Source organism: Aphelocoma coerulescens, chromosome 19, assembly GCF_041296385.1.
Source record: "Aphelocoma coerulescens isolate FSJ_1873_10779 chromosome 19, UR_Acoe_1.0, whole genome shotgun sequence".
Classification (NCBI taxonomy): domain Eukaryota; kingdom Metazoa; phylum Chordata; class Aves; order Passeriformes; family Corvidae; genus Aphelocoma; species Aphelocoma coerulescens.
This window is the reverse complement of record NC_091032.1, coordinates 5,300,967-5,324,343: the sequence shown is the minus strand read 5'-3', so window position 1 is coordinate 5,324,343 and position 23,377 is coordinate 5,300,967. Positions and strand designations below refer to the sequence as shown.

General features: G+C 45.3%; 1 protein-coding gene across 5 annotated transcripts in view; it reads left to right on the top strand.

Moving 5' to 3' along the window:
* Positions 1 to 23,377, top strand: part of AP2B1 (adaptor related protein complex 2 subunit beta 1) — a 77,769-nt gene that overhangs the window by 4,430 nt on the left and 49,962 nt on the right. For all 5 annotated transcript variants that reach the window (XM_069033049.1, XM_069033052.1, XM_069033048.1 and 2 more), the window contains exons 3-9: positions 1,814 to 1,919; positions 3,879 to 4,014; positions 5,609 to 5,854; positions 17,579 to 17,769; positions 19,756 to 19,977; positions 20,983 to 21,103; positions 23,211 to 23,306. In XM_069033049.1, the coding sequence (XP_068889150.1) occupies positions 1,814 to 1,919; positions 3,879 to 4,014; positions 5,609 to 5,854; positions 17,579 to 17,769; positions 19,756 to 19,977; positions 20,983 to 21,103; positions 23,211 to 23,306 (1,118 nt within the window). The remainder of the gene's footprint in view (positions 1 to 1,813; positions 1,920 to 3,878; positions 4,015 to 5,608; positions 5,855 to 17,578; positions 17,770 to 19,755; positions 19,978 to 20,982; positions 21,104 to 23,210; positions 23,307 to 23,377) is intronic.

Below are 23,377 nucleotides of genomic sequence, written 5' to 3'. Positions count from 1 at the left end.
GTGACAAAAGACAAAACTGGGGTATTATACGGTTTTATGATGCACAAAATGACCCAAATTGCTGCTTTTTCAAGGATCAGAAAGCAAAACATTGGGATATGAGTGCAGATCTGGTGAGAGAGAAAGTTTTGGTAATGGGCTAACAAGTGCCAGACTAAGGGTGGTTGTTAAGTTGGGCATCACAGGATTAAGTTGGTGTGAAGACTTTAATATTTTGGATATATACATCAAGCAAACATAATGAGTTTTGCTGCTGCCATTTTCTCCAAAGCTGCAGCTGCTCTGTTTGACTTTCCTGTGCCTTTACTGCAGGTGTGGTGGTCACCTCACCTCAGGACAAACTGCTGCTCTTAAAAATGGGAAGCCTGGAAATGATCTTCAGGACTATTTTACTCATTCAGCTGTTTCAGAACAGGGCTTGTTCTGCTGACACTGTCCCAGGCAGATTTTCTAACCTGTTCTTGAACAAAACACTGTTGCTGAGTGCAGTTTAAGCCTGATCATTCTCCAGTAGATATGGAAAATGGTTTGCATTAACCTCTCCTTTGCAGAATGGCTGGGTGCTCCCTCTGAATGCTTGCCAGTGAAAAAACCCACACTGTTGATCTATTTGTGTGTCATTAAGCTTCACCATGAGCTCATAAATGAAGCTAATGCAGTTGACATCTTTCTAAGGAGCAGCTCTGAAGTTCAGAGCTAAAGGCAGGTTTTTGTGGGCTGGCTGCACGGAGCCAGTCTGGGCTGTGCCAGAGCTGGAGCTGGCTCAGCTCTGCTCCAGGGCACAAGCTCTGGGTGAGTAATGCCAGGCTCTTCCTCAGGCAGGAGGGATGATGAGTGGTCTCTGCACTGCAGCAGCTTCTCTTCTCTTTTGGAATCCCTGACAGTCTCTCTGTGTCAGGGTTTAATTAGTGCTGCTGCTCCGAGCAAGTGTAGGGATTGAAAGTTGGTGCTAGAATTTCGTCAGGGATATTTTGATGTTGGTGATGTGTGCTCAGGCTGTGGCTCCTGGTGGGAATGCTGGCTGTCCTTGCTGAGGAAAGCTGTCTGTCTGTCTGTTGGGAGCATTATCCTTCTCATACCACTGGCTCTGTCTGGAACAGGCCTGTTAAACAGCCTTGTGCACATGTTGCTTTAGTTTATAAACTTGCTTTGCCACTTAGGTGACCCAGCCTGAAGTGGCTTTCTATACAGTAATACCTGGAAGAATAAATCATGGAAAAGGCTGATTTGGGAACCTTGGAATCCAGGCAAGCTGTGTTACATGCAGCTTTTGTTAGTGGTAGCTCTGTCCTTTTAGCTTTTTTCCACTGGACTAAACACACATTTTTGCTGTTTCAGCCACTGTGTCCCACAACATTTGGGCCCTGCTCCAGCTTTCTCAGGAAGCAGGCAACGATGAGCAAAACTTAAAAAGTCTGGGCAGAATTCCTAGGTTAGGTTGTTTCTTGCAGGCACGAATCTGGCATCTCCAAATATCTTTTCATCCTGGTTATGTAATGGTTGCCTCAGAGAAACAGACGCTCCAGGGATGTGATTTGGTGTCCTGGGAGTGGGAGAGCTGCCACACGCAGCATGCTTCTTGTTCATGGCATTTTCCTCTGCAAGGTGTAGTCATATCAGTCCCTTGAGTGCTGCAGCTTTGCTTCTCAGTGAGCCATGGTCTCCATAAAGTCTGACAGCTTCCAAGTGGTGCTGGACCAGTTTTATGGCAATGACAGGCCAAGGAAGCAAAAACTCATCCTTAAACTATCCCTAAAACAAGACCCTTTTCCTCTCCTGAGAGGCTCAGTCTGGTTTTTTTGTCTTCTGCCAGGAGAGATTTTTGAACTGAAGGCTGAACTCAACAATGAAAAGAAAGAGAAGAGGAAAGAAGCTGTAAAGAAGGTTATTGCAGCCATGACCGTGGGGAAGGATGTCAGGTAAAAGCAGCTTGTACCTGTGGCTGCTCAGGTTGTCCTGAGACTCAGGTGTAGTAACACATGTTGGTGGAGCAGCTCTGAGTTTGGCACCTTGGTGAGGATGGCTGTGTCCTTGTCTGTTCTGTGCCCAAATCACAGGTTTGCCAAGCTCCTTCCTGTCACTGAAAGCAAGAGAAACAACTGTTTGCAGTGTGGGCTTAGCTCAGTGCCGAGAGCCCTTTTTATTTAAAACAGATCCAGAATTCAGCCATTTTGTAGGTCACTTTAGATGATGTTTTCTTGCTGCTTCCTGTCCTGGGTTTTAGTGTTACAAAGGTAATTCTGAGTTTTTCTTAGCCTTATCTGGCACAGCATAAATTGAAGCTACATGTTAAAATGGGTGATTTTGAAATTGAACCTGTGTCTTCCTGCAGCTAAAGGACACTGGCATTTACCTCTGCAGCACTGTCCCAAACACTGTTTTCTGAGACAACCAGAAAAACCTGTTGGAGTGAATGCTTTCTCCCTTCCAGCTTCTCCTGTTCCCAGAGCCTAGCAGAGAGTCAGTAATTCTGGATTCATGGCAGCGTGGTCTGTTGCCACGGAAATCAATATAAGGTTGCAAATTTAGCATCATGACTTCATCATAGAATGAAGGAACATATAAACTGGAAGGGAAAAAAAGCCCGAATCTTTTTTGCCAGCAGCACTTACCCTTCACCTTTAGATCCCCACAGCAAACCTGGGAGCTGCAGAATCTTTGTGTAACTTCCTGTGTTATTCTGCAGTGCTGTTTACAGATGGCTGCTTGACATTTGAGTGAAATCCAGCTTGTCAGTGTTTAAGCTTCTAATCCCTCTGGGCTTTACTAGTCTGAAATCTGGCAGGTTCTTCAGAAGTGTCCTGCAGGACCAAAACATTTTAAAGCAACTTTTTTTTCTCTTGTAGGTTCATTTCCAGGTCTGGCATGGTAGAGTTTTCTTGTTTGGTGAACTCCCCAGTTAAAGCACTTTTAGGAAATTACATTAGTTTTTCACCTCTTCTTATGTTAAAGCCACAGAAGAGATGAAATGATTATTATAAAAGTCATTTCAAACTGCTTTGAAAGGGAAGGTGACCTTTCATTAAACAACAGGGTGCTTAAAATGGACCTGCAGTTTTTCTGGCTTCCTTGATATTGTTACTATCCCCTCTGCATGCCGTGCAGCCTCACTCTTTTATCTTGTGGGTGGGAGTGTGGGTCTGCTGGAGGGCAGGAAGGCTCTGCAGAGGGATCTGGACAGGCTGGATCCATGGGCTGAGGCCAGTGGTGTGAGGCTCAATGATATGAGGTCCTGCACTCAGGTCACAACAACCCCTGGAACACTCCCCTGGAACACTCCAGGCATGGGCAAGAGCAGCTGGAAAGCTGAAAAAGGACCTAGGAGTGCTGGTCATCTGTGGCTGAACATGAGCTGGTGTGTGCCCAGGTGGCCAAGAGAGCCAATGGCACCTGGCCTGTATCAGGAATAGTGTGGCCAGCAGCACCAGGGCAGTGATTGTCCCTCTGGGCTGGGCACTGGTGAGGCTGCACCTCAAATCCTGGGAGCAGTTTGGGGCCCCTCATGACAAAAAAGCATTGAGGGGCTGGTGCACAAGTTTGATGAGGAGCAGCAGGGGCTCAGCCCGGGGAAAAGGAGGCTCAGGGGGAACCTTCTCACTCTCTGAACTCCCTGACAGGCAGGTGTAGGTGGGGGTCAGTCTCTTCTCCCAGGTAACAAGTTACAGGATGAGAGGAAATAACCTCAAGTTGTGGCAGGGAGGTTCAGATGGGATTGTATGAGGCTGCCCAGGGCAGTGGTGGAGTTACCATCCCTGGAAGAGCTTTAGAAGGTGTGTAGATGTAGCACCTGGGGACATGGTTGTGGCAGTGCTGGGGGAACTGCAGGTCTTTCCTAACCTAACCAATTCTCTGATTTTATCCTTGCTTTGTCTGTGCAGCTCTCTGTTCCCTGATGTTGTCAACTGCATGCAGACTGACAACCTGGAGCTGAAGAAGCTGGTCTACCTGTACCTGATGAACTATGCCAAAAGCCAGCCAGACATGGCCATCATGGCTGTCAACAGCTTTGTGAAGGTAACCTGCTCCCCTGGCACGTCAGAAACAGGTCCAGCACAGTGGCTGCCAGCATATCTTTGTCCATCAGCCTTTGGGAGCTTTAGCTCTGCTTTGGGGCTGGGCTCATAGAGGAGGGTGCTGAATCCACTAGATCTGGGTCCTTTCTCTCACTTGTTCCTTCTGGTTTTTGCAGAGGAGATGACTTCAGCACCCCTGGAAGTGGCTGTGAGAGAGCCTGCTCCAGGGAAAGCTGCTTCTATTGTTTTACCAACTTCGGGTATTGGAAAACAGATTTTATCTGTTTCATCTTCCAGCCTTTGTAGTATCTGAGACATGGATATCAAACTTCCTGTTTGGATGTTTCAGCTGTGCTCTGTGTGGAAAAGCTTTATCTCTGGTGAAACTGAGAGACAGTTCACTGGGAAAACAACAGCCTGATTGCTGTGTTGCCTTTAGTTCTGTTGTCAGGTTGCCTCTCCTTATCTAGGAAATGTTATTTCAGTCCCGTGTTGTGCAAGATAAAACCCAGTGCTTAGAAGAAGTTTGAGACTCCTCTTAGAGTGTTTTAAAATCTGAGACACCGGGGAATGGGACTGAGTTTCAAGTTTCTCTTGTGGTTCTTGAGGCAGAAAGAGGTGAGAAGATCTAAGCTGAGAGCAGGTCTGCTCCTCTGGCCAGAGAGGATGTCCCTGTCTTCCTATCTGGAAGGAATATTGTCTGTCTTTAAAGTGTTATTCTGTTAGAATGGACTAACAAAATGATATTTTCCATCTCATGCCCTGCAGGGAAAAGTCTGGTGTCCCTTTTGGCCAGCTGAGGGACAGGTGTTAGTGAGGAGCAAGTGTTGACACTGGCCTGCACTAACTCAGCACTTCACACACAGTTCCCAGTTCAAGGTTTGGAATGCACTGGTAGGACGTGTCACTTCTCTTGGAGGCTTTAAGAGTAGTTTTTCAGCTGCAGGAAATTTGGACAGTGACAGGTAAATGCTTTTGTAGGTCATTCTGTAGCCATCCCTTTACAGGCTGGTTTCAGAGGAGCCCAGAGATATAGATGGACTGGATGTATGGGAAATTATGTAGTCTTGAAGTTCCAAATGTTATATTCCTGTCTGCTTTTTCTTTCTCCTCTTCAGAAAAGCACCTCTAGAGCAGCCTTTGCTTTAGTGCTTCACATGTTGTAACTTCAGGGATGTTTGTGTTTGGCCTTTAAGAAATAGGCCTTGATGACTGTTGCATTGTGATTTTTCCCATTACATCTCTTGCTCCTTTAAACCAGGAAGGTTGGAAATCAATGAATTACTTTGTCTTGAGGGTTGTCTGTGGTTGCATTTTTGGTGCTGAGAGCTGCCTCTCCAGCTTAGCTGTTGGATCATGTTGAAAGCAGCTTTGCTGGGAGAACGAAGGGACACCAAGATGACAATTTTACAAGATGGAAACATCTTGAGGCAGTGTAAAATGTATCTGTGAAGCAGCAACATTATCCCTGATCTGAAATACTTGCCTGGCTCTAAGCGTGTCATCAGGGAGATGCTTCTTAGGTAAGAGCAGCCTGGTTCTGGCTGCAGGGAATCAGTGGCTGCTGGTGCAGATTTGTTTCTGTTCTGGTGCAGGACTGTGAAGACCCAAACCCTCTGATCCGTGCCCTGGCCGTGCGTACCATGGGCTGCATCCGCGTGGATAAAATCACCGAGTACCTGTGCGAGCCTCTCCGCAAGTGTCTGAAGGATGAGGACCCCTACGTGAGGAAAACTGCAGCTGTCTGTGTGGCCAAGCTGCATGACATCAATGCCCAGATGGTGGAGGACCAAGGATTCCTGGATTCCCTGCGTGACCTGATTGCAGACTCCAATCCCATGGTAATGTATTCCCAGCACATTGCTTGAGTTTGTGGTGTTTGATAATCAGAAACGTAAAAGGTTTTTCCACTGGCGTGATTCTGTTGGTGAGAGAACACTTGTTGCCTCAGAAAACAGGAAATATATTCTTCAGTTTGATCTGTTTGTGCTTTTGGCTGTCTTGAGTGCTGCAAAAGTGTAACTTCCTGGCCAGGTGAGTCAGAAGAGCAAGAAGTACGTGATGCTGCTCCCTTGGTGACAGCTTGGAGCTCTTGCTTTCCTGCAGGCTTTGGCTCTTCTTGGAATAAGAGTTGGGATGAATTCATTTGCTAATGCAGATAAATCCACTGGCTTGTAATGAGTGGAGAAAATCGATGCTAATGTTTTTAATAAAGTTAAATGAGTGGTCAGAGCAGAGGTGGAGATCATGACTGAGAATTTCACAGGAATAAATTACCTGCTAAATCAGCATTTAATTATGCTTGATGAAGGGTCCACTTCCAAGCCAGGTGTCTCCTGCTATTATTTTGTGACTAAAAGGTGGTGGCCAAGGAATTGAAGTGCCCCACTGCATCATCCTTTCATTCAATACTGTTTCCTATTTCCTGCTGGGATTCAGGGAGCATACCAATATCATCCTGCCCCTTAGTAGGGAAGAAAACTTCTGCAGCTCAGTTTAACTCAGAGTTTAAGGATCACTGCTACTTTTTTAGCTCTTTTAGAGCACAGACTCTGCTTAAAGACAATCTACATTATTAGGGCAGGCCTAACAGCTCTTTCTATGCTGCATGAGTCAAACCACAGAATTTCTGTCCTGCTGGAGCTGTCTTTGGGCACCTCAGGTAAACCAAGTGCAGGTGATAAGGTGCCATCCCCTTTGGGAGGAGAGTGAAGGCTGCTGATTGCTCTTTGAAAGACTTCCTAGAGACAGTAAAACTTGAGGTGTCTGACTGTCACAGGCAGCAGTCAGAGTGGTGCTGTCTCTGAGGAGATACAGACACCTCTTTGCTCTGATGTCCAGCTCTTTTACAAGTTGTTCTTTTTATCTGCCTGCCTGATTCTTTTTCTTATGCCAGGATCCTGTGTGAATATTGATGATTATTTGAAGATGCTTTCTTTGTCTAGGCAACTCTGGGGCATAGAGAGAAACACCTGCTGTTCCAATTCAATGTGGAGGGTGTGCCTTGCAGCCTCTGAAGGGACTTGCTTGGGCTTCTTTAGTTCCACTTCAGTGCTGGCCCTTGTGTTCAGCAGCTCCCAAGCAGCAGGAACAGAACCTCCTCTTCTCCCAGTCTTGGTTCCAACTCTGATTTTGTTCTGATTACAGCCACATGGATATGAGTTGAAGAGCTCTGGATGAAGAGATGTGGTACTTCAGGAGAAATAACAAGGTTTTGCTTGCCCTTTGTGCTTGTTGATCTCTGTGGAGCTCAGTAGTTTGGTAAATGAACCATTGGCTGACAGGAGAGCACAGATATGTATTTAAAACATGCTTCAACTTCATATTGACTTAATGAATGGAGAGAAGAGGGAAAATACCAAAGGGCAGTGTGTGCTCCATTTGCTAAATAAACCTCCAAAAGTAGCACAGGGCTTCCTAATAAAACATCAGGAAAACTCATGAGCTCCTTGGTGGTAATGAGTGTGGGCTGGGACAGCTCTCCTGAAGCTGTGCAGGGTCACAGTACCTGCCTCATGTTGTACTCACCTGATCTTTCCAAAACTGAGCATTCACAGCAGGAAAATGCAATTTGGAGGAGTGATGGTGATGGTGAGGCCTGCGGTGTGTTTTCAGATCTGCAGGCTTTGAGAGGATTCTGGTGTTCTGTGTACTGGTTTCCCAGGTTTTACTGTAGATGGGGCATCATATTTTTGCTTTTTAAGGGTGCATGGGGAGAGATTTTATCAAAGGCTTGAGGTTCTCAGAGCTGCTGAATTAATACAATATTTAACCTGGTTACAATTTTAGTAGAAAAGGACATTCCTTCTAGTTAAGTTGATCCTCTTGCAATTCGTGCCTTTGTGGCACAGTGGTTGCCTCAAAAGTACAGGAATTATCCACCCCTCATTAAGGTTCATCTTCCTGGTCAAACCATCCACCTCATTTCTGCTTTCTCCTTGTGAAACTTCAGTTCCTGATGACCTTGAATTGTGATTGCCAGCTAAGTTATATTTGTGTTCAAGCTGATATTTATTAAGGTATTTTTCCTTGGAATGCACTCCTGCCTGGAAGGTCTTTTGAAATAAAATGTCTGTATCAGTATTGGCTATCAAAAGAAAGATTGCTGGAAGGAAGGGTACAGATGGATGTATTCTGATGGCCTATTCCTCTGTAAATGGTGCATCTCAATCATTGCAACCTGTTAGCCAAGCTCATTCATATTTATATTATAAATGTTTCTCCTCTTTTGATGGCTTGTGGAAATGGGCAACATTAGATACTTAATGAAGCAGATTTTTTTAGATGGGAAATCCACACTTGTTCTCTCTTCTGAGAAATGAGGATTTTTGAGCTGGAGCTAAAAAAGGCTGCAGCTGAAAAATAGTCTTCAAGAAGGGTTTTATTATGGCTTTGTAATTGGTTGCCTCTAGCACATGAGCAAGCTCTAAGCCTTTTAGCTGGGTGCTTGGTAGAGGAGCATCTCCATCTGTGGCTCACTAATTGCCTCAGAATTGTGCAGAGATCAGGGTGCATTTTTCTCTGGGCTCAGATCACCTTCATCGTAGGGATGTCTGACTAAGTTGGAGGTGACCTTGTTAGAAACATTTTGGGTTTGTTCTTTTTTTTCCTGTATTTTTGGACTAATGGCATTATTCTGTGTTAATAAACCAGCAGCCTTTGGGGATGTTCAGGGTGTTGAAGTCCTGTTGAGGTGCTGTACGTGCACAGCCTGGGTTCTTTCCCCTTTTATCTGTTTTTTTTTGTTGTCAGGATGTGGCTTTAGTCCCATCAAGTGATTTTTTTTTTTTGTGCAGGTGCATCCTCTGGGTGAATTAATTCAAGTTTCTAATTGCATAGGTATTGGTGTGGATGTATCTGGCGAGGTACCAGGTGGGCTGGTGGCTTTTGACATGACAGCAGAGTTATCTGAGATGTCTTGTGCAGGCAATGGCCCAAAAACCCCTATAAGGGCAGGGTTCAGCTGCACTGCAGAAGTTTGATTGTGAAGAAGTCTTTAATCTCATTTTACAGACGGGTCTGAAGTGTTTGTGGCTGCCCTTTTTCAGTCAGGATCCTGCTGAAGAGGATCCTTCCATAGAGGGAGCTCTCATTCCTTCCCAAAGCTGTCTTGAGGCAAATCCTTCCTTTTTTCACCCTGCATTTCTGCACGTGAAGCTCAGCAGAAGCAGGACTGGAGGAATATAAAGCTGGGGCCTGGCTGCCTTGGGCAGCTGCACTTGCTCAGTCCTCAGCACCTCTCTTGCTGGTAACCTGTGTATAATGCAGCTCAGAAGTGTGTCCTCCCTTAATCCTCATGTTCTAACAAAAACAGGATTCCCAAAGGAGATTTTTGTGCACTCTGGGTTACTGCAGAACACTGTTCACACCCAGCAGCAGCAGTAGGTAATAGTGAGGGCAGAGAGTTAGGAGTGTTTCACACCTACTGGTGGCCAGAGGTTCTCTGAAGTCATGGAAAAACCTTTGTTTTATTATTTTTTTTTCCCTGATGCTGTCTTGGTCTGGCCTTTGTGAATCCCGTCCAATGACTGCTCCTCCTTGGAGCATGAGAAGTGCTGAGCCCAGGAGAGGGAGAGCAGACCACGAGATGGCAGCAGCTGAAAGCAGAATGGAAGCTGACCATCTTTAGACACTATCTTGTAACTACTTCTCTCCTGGTTTTTATCCCTGTGCTTGGTTTTCTTCAGGAATGTAAATATTAGCAGAAAAACATGAGAGGAAATCCATCTAAAGCCAGACTGGTCTTTTAATATTTGAATGGAACAACCTTTCTCTCCAAATATTTTCAATCCTTGACCTTCTAAGGTAACTTTTAACTCATGGAATAGATTCCTTGCCAGTCTATCTGTTATCCACATGGCTTAAGTTAACTGATGTCACCTTGTCCCTGTTATTTCCTAGGTTCTGTTCAGTTTTTAATTCCTTCCTGTAGCATTTCTTCTTCCTCATGCTGGATCCAAGGTTTTTCAGGTGTGGCTGTTCTGCTGCTGTGTTTTTGTGAGCTGTACAGACTTACTGTGCTGTGTTTACCCTCTACATCACAATTTATTGGGAGAAACACTGTTGTGACTCAGCACAGAGTAACCTGAGATCACATAACTGATGAGTAAATGCACCAAGTGTGTGGAGTGTAATTAAACTCTCTTGTACCTGGGAGGTTTTTTGCTTTTAGCATTAACCACACTAAGAAGGGAATCTGAGATCTGACAGCTGGAGGTGGTGAGGTCCACCTTGATCTGATCCGAATTCCCTCCAGCAGTACTGAGTTCCCACAGCTCACAGGTGAGACTAAAAACCTGTAGAGAGAGATCATGGTGCTCTCCTGCTGTGCCTGCAAGAGATGTAGGTTCCTTCTCTGCCAGAACTTCAGTGTGTGTGTGTGTGTGTGGGAGCTTCCTGGATGACCCTACAGAGGAAGATGATCTTCCTTTTATTTTTCCTACTAGCTGGCAAGCAGAATGTCTTTGACATGATGTTCTGAGGAATGAGCCTCTTTAGAAACAAAAGGACCTTTTGCCTCCTGGGCCTGTCCTCTGCAGGAATTTTATCCCTCTTTGTGTAATAAAGCTGAGAAAAGAACCCCTTGCTGAGAAACTGGTGATCATCTGAGTCCCAGAAAGAATTTATGGGAGGCAGTCAGGGAAGTGGGAATTGTCTTACACAACAGGGAGTGGAACACCACCTTCTCCCTGGGCAGAGGAGATCACTTGTTCCTCATGGGGCCTCTCCCAGCCGTGTGTTTTCCCTCTGCAGCTGGTGTTTTTTCTAGTGGGAGGAGTGAGCTGTCATTGCTGGATGAATTCATGATTCCTGCTCATGAAGGTTGTAAGGACTTGAAAATTCATATCCCAGTATGGAGCTGAGTATTGCTGGGAGCTGTGGGCTCTGCAGTATCTCATCAGCCTGGGGCTGCTCCAGGATGACCTCTGTCCCTCTGGATGAAAAACATCCTTCTTTTTAAGGTGTTGCAGACACAGGCTGGATCTTGAAGTCCTCCAACCATGCCTGAATTGGTCCTGTGTGTGGTTTGGGGTTTTTTTATAATGTTTTTGCTGCAAGTGGAGATAATATTTCCTTCTGGGAGACACTTGATGGCATTTGTGGGTGGAATTTCTTTTACCCAGTGATGGATATATTGCAGTGAGTGAGAACGTTGCTTGGGGCTGTTGAAGAGTGATGGTGTCACTTTGGAGCTCTCTAATGGATGCTTCTGCTGTTTACTTGAGGCTGCCCAGGAGGAAGAGCAATGCTTTTGGTAAACTATGCAGCCCAAAGCAGCAAGAAGCTGGGACAGAGATAGGGAGAAGCTATGGAGGAGCCTGTCTAAACAGTGGCTGTGTTCATGTGTGGTGGGATGCTTGAGAGAGGAAATGTGGGAGGTTGCCAGGCAGTGCAGAAACCAGCTGTGTGTTGCAGCAGGCAAAGACTTAAAGTAGGGGGAAAAGGGAGAGCTGCCACCTGTGATTGGTGGCACAGCATCTGGTTTCCCACTCTGATCCCCCTTGTTCTGCTGGTGAAACCAGCTTTGGCTTTGGAATGAGCTCCTGCAACAGCTCCTGCAGAGGAATCTCACTTACTGAGCAGGTATTTTCTACAGGTTGTCATCCTAAAGAGATCTGAGGGAATCTCAAGCATGCATGTGAGACTTGGGTTTTTGGTTGGCTGGTTTTGGTATAAGGATACAGGTCTTGAGCATCTTCCCTCAAAGCTGTGCTCTTTCAGCACTGGCAGAGAAGCAATGAGTTTGATAATTTGTGAATTTCCATGGCTCCAGAGTTTGTCTTCCCAGACCCCTCATTTGTAAAGCTTAATTGACAAATTCATCCATCAGAGACTTGTCTCCTTCCAGTTACAGCCACCAGTATGTGCCTGATTTCCAAAGCATTAGTCTTGCTGACCAGATCATTCCAGGATCTCTAACATCAATCAGCGTGCTGGGGATTTTGTTGACATGTGTCTACGGGTTATTTTCCATTGGAACAGACACTTCTAGCTATTGACAAGCACCATTTGTCAGATAATTTTGTGGTTGTGATGTTCTGTAATTTTGCCACCCCCCCTTTTTAGGGCTCTGTAAAAAATTTGGTGCTTAGCTGGTGCTTTTTGCTCAGATCAGAGACAGCACATTTGCCACTGGGTGGTGCCAGCGAGAACCTCTGCAAGGAAAACTGCAAAAAATAAAGCAAAACCTTCCTGTTATGTGTGGTAGGTGCCTGATCCAGACTAGGATCAGACCACAGGGATTTCTGGAAGGAGAATAGAGTGTTGCAGACCCTCTGTGTCTTCCTGTGGAGTTGAATTTCCTGCACTGGGGGCTCAGCTGTGCCAAGGAGAAGCCCCTTATGATGGAGGCATCCTTGAACAGCTTCTTGCCCACCTACTACAAGAGCTTCAACAGCTGGGGGAAGCATGTTTCCCTGCCTTACAGCTCACACATCTGATTTTTGCAAGGATATGAGAGCAGGAGTGATGTTCTAGTCTGCCACAAAGTGCCATTTTTCTGCAGGGAAGTGCAAAACCCAGTTAGGGCAAGCACGCCGTGGGAAGTATAACACTTAACTTTCCTTCTATTGCCACCTCCATGAAAATTCAGCCCACTTGCAAAAAGCAAGCCAGGAGGTCTTCCCCACCAGGAAGTTTTTTGGGATGTGATCAGGAACTGGGAATGTGTGAGTCTCCCAGAGTTTTAATTTATGTCTGTACATATAAACAAGCATTGACAGTGTGAGAGGCTCATCAGGGCTCTCTGACTTGCATGGTTGAGCCATTTTATAGAGTCTTTGAATCACAGAAGAGTTTGGGTTGGAAGGAACCTTTAAACTCTTCCTGTTCCATCCCCTGCCATGGGCAGGGACACCTTCCACTATCCCAGGTTGCTCCAAACCCCACTCAGCATTTCCAGGAATGGGGCAGCCACAGCTTTTCTGGGCAACCTGAGCCAGGGCCTCCCCACCCTCAGAGGGAAGAATTTCTTCTGTAAAGTAAGAAATGTTAATGGTTCCTGGGCTGTTTCTAGGGAAACAAAGTAAGGAGGGCTTGGAGATAAAAGTTACAGTGTGGACAGGATTAGGGGTCGTGTTCTCTGGAGAGCACCTCGTAGAGACCTTCTGGGCACACGGCGTGGTCATAAAAATGAGTGGCCCGGTGAAATACCCATCAATGGATGCTCTGAATCTCCCATCTGGGGGTCTGTGCTTGATGACACAGATGGACCATGCAAGCCCAAAATGCTCTTTGAAATGTCAGCACCTGTCCATTCTCAGGAACATCTCATGGTGCCTGGCTCCCTTCAGGGCAGCAGCCTCAGCCTCTTCTCCGAGCCCCTTCATTTTTCCTCCTTTTTGTTCATTTTCGCTTCGTTTTAACGGCGTGGCGAGCCAGAGGTTCCTGTTTGAAGTGGCAGAATGTTGTATTTCATTAACTCCATTACACACTTGGTTTAATTTCCAATTAGCCTGGGATACTAGGGAAATAATCTGATTGCTTCAACTGGGTTGGCGTTCTGGATGTGCCGAGCTTCCCTCCTGTCCCCCCAGCCCCTGCAAAGCTTTTCCGTGTGGGCTGCCAGGCAGACACACAGGTTTTCACCCACCCCCTTCCCTCCCTGGTGCTGTGTTTTATACCATTTGCTCTGAGCTAAAGGTTTGAGCTGCCAGAAGGAATCTCTTGGAAATCAGAGTGCTCCTACCTCTGCAGCTTCCCGCGAGGTCGGGTCTGGTCTCTCTGGCTGCAGAGGGAGTTTGTCTGGAGGTGGATTTAAAAATGTTGGGTTCTTGTTAAAGCTGGGAGTGTAGAGGTTTGGGTTTGTTGGTTTTGTTTAATAAGAGCCTGGGAGATTTTAGTTATCCTCATCTCAGTGACGCTTCTCTGAGAGCCTAAATTTATTGGGCAGTTCCAGCCAAAAGCAGGTTTATTGTCATTCGGCTCATCTGTGCCTCAAAGGGATGTTGCTGTGGCTACATTTGAATAATGTCATAATGTACCCAGGGTGAACTGATTTACATCCACAAGCCAGGGATCTGTTATTATTATTAATTATTATTAATTCTTCAATCTGCTCTGCATTTTTATCTTCTGGGGGATTTTTAGGCAGATCTTCATCTGGTAGCTCTTAGCTTAAAGTTGGTGTTCTTAATTGTGAGTCAAGTGAGGCGTTTTGCAGTGGAGTTAACTTGGAATTTTAAGCTTTAAAAGCTTTTCCTGTTCATTAGTTGTTTGGGCTCACATACCTGTAGCTACAGGGTTGACTTCTTTTTTTTCATTATTTTTGAGAAATCAAAACTACACCAGCTGTTAGTTTTATGTACTTTTAGTCTACTGCTTCCGATCTGTGGGATAAATTATGCAACTCCTGGTTGGTTTCTCATTTAAAAAAATGGGGGGAATGTTTTGTAAAGGAGAGAATATTTTATTTGCTAAAGAAACTTAGGGGGTTTTTTTTTTCCATCAGCCTGTGAAACTTGTCCAGTTCCTTGGTCCTATACCATTTGTAAAGCTTTAGCTTACTTTTGTATGTCCCCCAGAAATTCCATCATCTTTTATTTTAAAGAGAAAATAACTTCTTGTAACTTAACACTTTGTCCTTGCTGTTTAATGTAGTTGGACTTCATGATGTTGTGTTGCTCTGTTAAGGAAGAAGTGTCAACCGAGCTGAAGACTTAAGGTTCAGCTTTGATGTTGCAGTTTTTTGGTTTTGGCCAAAAACCACCTTTCCAAATATTTCCAGTGCCACTTCCATGACTGCCAAAGCACACACTGAATTAGCAGGTGATGTAATACTGCAATTGGTGTTGAATGGTTCTTTATGGACTTTTTTCCATACCTGAGTGCTACCTCTTAGTGGGGAATGCTTCAGTGCTTGACCTGACCTTTTCCTTGGTGGGAGCTGTTGGCAGAGCAGGAGCAGTGTGCTGGAATTGTGCAGTGCTGCCTGTGCTGCTCCGTGTTCCTGCTCCTAACGGAGCCAGTGGCAGTGCCAGGGAAGAGGTGAGCGTGTGTGCTCCAAGCACTGTTTGTGTTGGACAGCTTCCTGAGAGCTGTTTGCATTTCAGCTGTGCTGTGGCTGTGTGAAAAGCCTTGAAGATGCTAATTGTTTTTGTTGGCATACCACAGCACCATAACGCATCAATATGTTCAGTGCAAATCGCCAGCAAGTCCTTTTTTTAATAAATATTGCTTAAAGCTTGAATTTATCCCCCGCCCTTTCCCTTATCTCCTTTTGCTTCGTTTATCTCACTGTGGTGCTGAGGTGGGAGGTGAGGACCAGCTTTAAGTGTGGACTGTAGATTGTAGATCCCAGCTCCTCTGGCAGGACTGAGCTGCTACCAGATGTTTCACAACCCCTCCCAGTCCTTTCTCTAACGCCCAAGGAGACCACAGCCCATGTTCCTAAGTCCATCTTGCCTTCTGCCACTTCCTCATGGATGCTTTTAATGGAATTGTGAGTGGATTGCCGTGTGGTGTCCCATCCTCAGCTTTGAATTGGACACATTAATACTCAAAAAACGGACCCAAAAGATTCTAAGAGCAAAACCTCATTCACAGTTTGGTCTCTGGCTTGGAGCTGCTGTTCTCCATCCATGGGAACAGCATTTCTGTGCATCCTTTGTCCATGGCAAACACTGGGATAGATTCCCTGGACCCTGCAAGGAAGAAAACATAACCACAGCTGCTTTGACTTGTGCTTGCCCCAGGGTTTAGGATATCCTAGAAGTGTCCAAAACCATCTAAATATGGCAACTGGGGACGTGGTTTAGTGGTGGGCTTGGCAGTGCTGGGTTACTGATTGTACTCAATGATTTTGGAGGTCTTCTCCAGTCTCAATTCTATTCTATAATTCTCTTTTAGTTACTAATTTATCAATTACTGCAACAAAGGTGATGCCTGGCAGTGTGAGTGTATTTCCCAGAGCCCCTGTCCCTCAGTACAACTGACAGATCCCTTTCTCTGATACTTCAGCTCTGTACATTTTTTTGTTAATTCAAATATTTTTTGCCAAAGTGGTTTCATTTTCTAAGCGCTTTTCCATAAAGATTTTGAACTTTTCAGTTGCTTTTGTGATTTTTCTTCACTTGTAAACTTCCAAAATACAATGATATTAAGTTATTACTTCATTTTTATGCTGTGTCACATTAACCATTCAGGAATTAAGCAAATTAAATAATGAGGAGAATAAGCAGCCTATCTTAATAAATTCCTCATTAAAACAGTACAAGATGAAGACAGCAGCAGCACTGATTGCTAATGATTTTGGTAACAGAAGGCTCATTGAACTAATGAAATTCATAAAATCTTGGATCAAAATCCTATCTCTGACCTCTAGGTGTGAAATGCAAAACAATCAACATTACTGTGCCTGTGCAATGACTTTGGAATATATTGGTTTAATGACAAGCAGGGATGGGAACAAGGCAGGGAAAGTTCTGGTCATGCTGTTCTTGTTTTCATTGTACTGCATCAAAAGCATCTTTAGTCATCCAAACAATCAGATGATTTTAGATAAGATGTTTTTTTGCCTTAATCTCATAGAAAATAACACTATGAATCTTCATTTGAGCAGGTATTTACAGGGAGTTAGGCTGGACATGATATATATTGTAAAATGTCCTGAAAATGCCTCTTCTTAGGGGATTTCAGTTTTGTGTGTCAAACTCAGCTTTAAATCCCTTTTCCTGTCAGTTAAACAAATAAGACTTTAGTCTCATCTGCAAATTTTCTATTTCTGTCTCTGTATTCTGCAACTCTTCTATTTAAAAAAAAATCTTCCCATGGAATCTGTTGGAATAACTGTTGAATTTGAGTGTGGAACTAAGAATCAGAAATTTGTGCTGCACTCCCACTTCTCATTTGTGTCAAGCTGGACCCTGGACCTCCTCTCTGTGCTTCCTTCCATTTGTCCCTGGAAAAGGGAAGACCTTATCTAGTCCTAAGTGCAGCAAGAATATTTTTGGGGATGAGTTGTGCTGGAGTACTTGCTTTACCATGGCTCCATCAAGCAAAAGGATCTTCTGGAGACTGTTTGAAATTGAAATATAGGTTATTAAAAATTTAACAGGACTTGCCCATTTTAGGGGAATTGTTTGTTTGCTCTCAAACTGCATGACCTGCCAGTGCTGCTGCAGAGCTGCAGGCTGCCAGGCACCTGCCAGCTCATTTCTGGATCACTCTTAAGCCATGTGCTATGGGGAAATTGGGCAAGAGGCACACATTCCTGAATAAATAGGGCAACTGGAGGTTTGGGGGACCTTGACTGTAAAGTTGAGCATCCCCTGGAAGCGGGGGAGGATCTGGAGCCTGCAGGAAGGCAGGGTGGTGTTGTTCCCTGTGGATGCCATCTCCAGCTCCTTCTGCAGTAAAGTCTCTTGGGATGTCCTGGGTTCATCCCAGTGAAGCTTTGGGCTCCGCAGGTTGGTTGTGAGGTTGTGCTGCATCCCAGAAGGATCAGATCACTGGTGGGGCAGCTGGTGGATCTCCAGTTTGCTCCCTGTGTGTATCCAACCCCGGGTCAGTCCCTGCCAAGCCCCTCATGCTGTGCTGACAGGGAACCCCTCCCTCTCTTCCCCCAGGTGGTAGCGAACGCCGTGGCCGCTCTGTCAGAGATCAGCGAGTCCCACCCCAACAGCAACCTGCTGGATCTGAACCCTCAGAACATCAACAAGCTGCTGACAGCCTTAAATGAGTGCACAGAGTGGGGGCAGATCTTCATCCTGGACTGTCTGTCCAACTACAACCCCAAGGATGACCGGGAAGCTCAGAGGTGCGGTGGGTGTTTGGTGGCACTTGGGGGCTGCTGGGGGTGTTCCAGCTCTGAAAAGACTTGTGCTGCCACAGTGCCCTGTTGTCTCAAATAAGACTTGATAAACTAGATTTAAAAGCAAAACTACTTTTGGTAGTTGGGAAACCTGCCCCATGCCTCTGCAGAACCATTTTCTCTGTTTATCTTTTTTAACTTTTTTTAAAAAAATATTTAAAAGGCTGGTTCTTGTGGGAACTGGCACTACTAAGAAGGGATCAGCCCAAGACCAAACCTGTTAACAGTGGAAGCACTGTTTGGAGGATTTTCTGGTTTAAAGCAGCACTTTCATATCTGGTTTTGCTGCTGTGGGAGAAGCCTTTATAGGTTTGTGCATTTCCAAAGTACTACAGGTCTGAGACTGGAATATTTTCCAACTGAAAACTAGTCTGTGATATGATAGAAGTGAAAATAAAGGTAAGAAATTATTTTTCTTATTGCTCCAAATTTACCTTTGTGTTTTTACCTTTAACTGCAATGACTAAACCTAAATAGGAAGAGTTTAGGGTTTGGGTAGTGGGCTGTTAGTTTGTGCACTTCAAGCCTTTTCCTCATCTGTCTCCAGAATCACAGAAAGCCAGATTGTGTTCCCAAGAAAACAAGGATTCAACCAGAAAAGCAGCTTGGAACAGGGAGACTCTCAGATGATGTATTTAATGTAGCTGATGTGGGGATGGAGGGAGAGGAAGGGCCACAAGCCCACATGCAAAATCCTGGCCAGGCCATTTGGAATTCGATGGGTTTCTTCACTGACTCTTTTTTTTTGAGGCACAAAATCCACTGTTTCTAAGAAACCTGCCAGTAGTGGTACTGGGGTTTTTTTTCCCCCCTTGTGTTCTGTTTCTGTGCCAGAAGCAGCTCTTAATGAGTGCTAGAAACCTACAGAGATCTCCAGGGTGTGAGGCCAATGTTATCCCTGCTCTGTCAGAGGGGCCACTGCTCTGAACAACTGTGAACATGTCCCAGTTCCTCAGCTGCAATTCCTCTGAAGCGTGGGGCATCAAATTGCATGGGCAGGAGCTCCTTTTGCTCCTTTGTGTGCAGTTTATCTCCTGATCCTGGAGTCTGCCTGATTTCAGACAGCACTGGGAAAGCCACCCTTCTTTCCAGCAAGGCTGGTGTCACTCCCCTGTGCATGGGGAAACTGAGGCACAGAGAGAGGAAGCAGCTGGGACATTCAGGTGACCTTGGGCAGAGGCAGCTGGAGGTGCCCCAGCTCTGACTTGGACTCTTCTGCTCTTCACTGAGCTGTGCTGCTTCCCTTCCAGCATGGCTGAAAGCAAATCTTCCAGGAAGAGAAACTTCAGGAGGCGCAGATGGGAATAAGATGGTTCTGGGTTAGCAATCTGCAGGAGGGAGTGGGAAGAAACTTGACAGATGCTGTAAGAAAGACCATATGAACCCAAACTTCCTTTCTTTTTGGGCTGGGCTGTTTAGGATGCTGTTTGATTACAGGATCCATTACGGCAAGTGGTGAAGCTGAGATTGGGGAGATATTTAGGTCACTCCTTCCGTGTGTATTCAGAGAAAGGGAAATCTTTTTTTGTTGAAATGACAGCAAGCCCCCAAGCAAGCCAGAAGCATGTATCACCTCTGAATGGTTATATGGAGGCTAAAGGGTTTTTCCAGGAGCTGTTTTTGTTAAAGTTCTGTTTGTAAGTGACAGACGAGATCACACAAACAGAAAATACCACCAGGAAAAAGCAGGAAGTGTGGAATTGTTCCTGAGCTGACTGTGGCAGGAGAGAAACTTGAAGCTGTGAGAGAAGTCCCTGCTTGCTTCCTGCTGCATTCAGGAAAACAGGACTTTGCCCGTTCATTGTGAACAAAACCAAATCAAAGTAGTGTCTGAGAAGCTGCCTTCAGCCATGTGCAATCTCCTAAATTTAGATCTGAAATCTTTGACATCCTGAAATCCATTTGAACCCTTCCTTGTGCCTCTGCCCCCAGCATCTGTGAGCGGGTGACCCCCCGGCTGTCTCACGCCAACTCAGCAGTGGTGCTGTCAGCAGTGAAGGTCCTGATGAAGTTCCTGGAGCTCCTTCCCAAGGACTCTGACTATTACAACATGCTGCTGAAGAAACTTGCCCCTCCTCTGGTGACCCTGCTGTCTGGAGAGCCTGAAGTTCAGTATGTTGCCCTGAGGAACATCAACTTGATTGTGCAGAAAAGGTAAAGGCTCAGGGGGTGTTACTCCTGCCTTGTCAAAGGCCATTTGGTTATCTCAGACCTCCAGATATTGCCACATGCACAGAATTTCTTTTAATCCAGGCTCAGATCCCTTGAGAGACAGATTAAACAGTCTCATGACTCTGGTAGCTGAATTGATTTCCTTTACAGCATACTTGTGCTGCCAGTTTCATGCAGTATTTCTTTACCTGCCTCTCTTCACCTTCTCTTTATGAGTGGTCAGAATTGCCCTCTATAAATCAAAATGGCAAATAGGAACAGTTCACAGTGACCTGCAGGATCCCACTGTGCTTGTGTTACTCTGTTCAGCACAGAACCACCAGGCTGCTGACATCCTGGTGTACAGTGGGTTGAGTTTTTTCCCACCAGTTTGCTCCTGTGTTTGTGTTTTATTGCTGCTGTTCCTTGCTGGAAAGGTGAGATAGCTTGGATAGCACTTTGTGATTTTATTCAGGGCAGAGGTACTGTGCACTGGCATCTTGCAAGTGAAAGTGGAAATGAATTTAGAGGTTTTGCATTGAGATAAGGATGTTATTCTTTCACTGAAAATGTTGTTTGCTGCCTGTCGTGGTTGGTTCAGCAGTTCAAACAGAGGAAGCAGAGATGTGGCCCTAGAAAGACTTGAATTATGCATTTTTGTATCTAAACGATGTTTTTATCTAAATGTCTTTCTCCAAATTGGTGTTTGCACATCCTAGGCATAAAATCAGAGTCAGAGAATGGTTTGGGTTGAAAGGGACATTAAAGATCATCCAGTTCCAACCTCCTCTGCAGGTTTCACCTTTCAGGTTACTCTGAGCCCTGTCCAGCCTGATCTTAAACACTTCCAGGGATGGGGAGTCCATGACCTCCCTGATCAACCAGGACAAAATGACACCATTGTGTTTCTCAGTGAATATTTGGGTAGATTTCTAAAGAAAAGATGCCTTTTGTTACAATAGTTTGGGTTTTTTACCACTCTTGAGTGACACATTATGTTCCCTGCAGGCCTGAAATCCTGAAGCAGGAGATCAAAGTGTTCTTTGTGAAGTACAACGACCCCATCTATGTCAAACTGGAGAAACTGGACATCATGATCCGCCTGGCTTCCCAAGCAAACATTGCTCAGGTCAGCTGAGGCACTTCTGCCGTGCTCTGGGAGGGGAAAACCCTCTCCTGGTCCTTGTGTGAGAGTGTTTGCAGCTACTGCTGGAGTTATCCTGGCTTTTAGGCATCACTGGGCCTGGTAGAGTGCTCTGTGCAGTTGTTTAATGGGAGGTGTTGGAGTTTCCCCCATGATTTAAATGTTAATAGCATGGCATGGCTTGCATCGTGACCGTGAGGTGGATCTTGTTTCACTGATGACAATTCCAGGAGGGGAACTCATGGCTCCTGTCAAATGAGTCACTGCCAGTGCTGAGGTTGGAATGAGAGGCTTGTTTCAAGTGAGAGGGGTGTGCCTGTAAGGGAGGCATTCAGAAAGGCCAAACATTATTGAAGTGTGAATTTCAAGTTAGTAAAATTGTTCAACGCTTGCACAGGCGCTCTCCAGAGCTAAAAAAATCCTGCTTTTGCTTAACTCACTTCCAGAGTGGAAATAGCACAAAGCTGAAGCTAAACTGAATTGAGATTTGCTTTTCAGTGTAGATTCTGCTTGTGTTTGATGTTAGTTTAATGCAGATCCCCTCCTTGGAGGAGGTGTTCTCGAGTGCATCCCTGGCCATGAGGCCTAACACTATTGCAGAATGATGAATGCCTCTGGTTAGTGCTATTATTGTCCTATCCTAATTGTCACAGAGCAATTTCATTTAATGTGACATTTTGAAGCAGCTCCTTCAGCTCTCTCCTGTTGTTTTTTGGAACTGAGCAAGGTAATTCATGCCCTCTTTGTGCCGGGAGCATGGAAAATATTTTAAAAATCAGTTTCTATGAGAACATATTCAGAATTTTCTCTTTACTCTTGGTAGGCTCCACACTAATTTGAATTTATAATGTTCCAATAATATGGGCTGTTTACCTAAAAGGCAGTGGTGTCTGGAGGGCAGTCTGAGATCTGCAGACTAATGAATGAATGAATCTCTCCTGGTTCTGAGGAGGCTTTCATAAAACAACACAAGCTTTATCAGGAATGTGTCCTGGAATGAGACCTGAAAGCAGCTTCCACCCACATCCTCCTGTGCTGCTTGTGGAGATTCTCCATCTCCCTGCCCAAGGCACCAGGGTGATTCTAGCCCAGGCCTTGGGCAGTGTTTGGGAAGCATCAGCTGCTAAAAGCAGGTTCTCTGAGTGCTGTGCAACATAGATCATCCAAGGAAATAATAAAACTTCCAAACACACATGTCCTGTCTCCTCCTTGCAGATTTATCTGTCTGCAGTCTGGCCCTTCATGGCCTCTTTATCTTGTCATTCTTCTGAGCAATTTGCTTGGATGAGAGATTTTTCAAAGGACTGTCTGGCTTTGTGCTGCTCCCCTCTCCCTCACCATCTATTTGTGACATCACGATTAAATCACTGATGTCATGTTTGGCATGAGAAACTGAAATAAATTGAGCTTTTGAGGGAATATAAATTACATATGGTCTTTTCTTGAAATAACTGTTTGTAAGCTAAGTGATTTAAGACAAAGCTTTTCAGTTAAAGGTCTGTGAGATCCCAGCAGGTCCTGGGTTTAGCCCTTCATCGGTTTCCATTAGCAAAAACACTGAGACAAAATAATAAATCTTGTTTTTTAAGAGGGGAAGTATCTTCACTGTGTTATTAATCTGTGTACAGATGTTCCAGAATGTCCTCAGATCTCCTCTGCATCTTCCATTTGGATTCACTGGGGATCCAAAGGTTCATCTCAGCACAGAAAAGATCAAAAACGCTTCTTGCCGAGAGCTTTGCACGCAGCAAATGCATTTTCAGTGTAGGAAGGAACAGAAAACTTTAAGTTTGGCAGGGCTGATTTTTCCTCAGCTCTTAATCAGGGAAATTGTAAATAATCAAGACCAGACCACTTTTTGACTTTGTGCAGCCTACACCATGTGTAACCCACACCACTTTGGGTTGCACACCAAGTGTAACCAAACCAGGAGGTTTCGGACGGTGAGCTGATGGCAGAGTTTGGCTGGATGTGTGTGGTAGCTGTGAAAAAACATCCTGCTCATCTTCTGGTGTCTGAGCAGCATCACCTGTGAGGGTGGGCTGTTCTCAGAGTGTCCCCAGGGTCTGACACTGGTGTGCTGTCCCCACAGGTGCTGGCAGAGCTCAAGGAATACGCCACCGAGGTGGACGTCGACTTTGTGCGCAAGGCCGTGCGAGCCATCGGCCGCTGCGCCATCAAGGTGGAGGCAAGTATCTCATCCTGGAGGTTCTCTGGGGTTCTCTGTATTCAGAAACAATGATGGGCTTTGCCACCTCA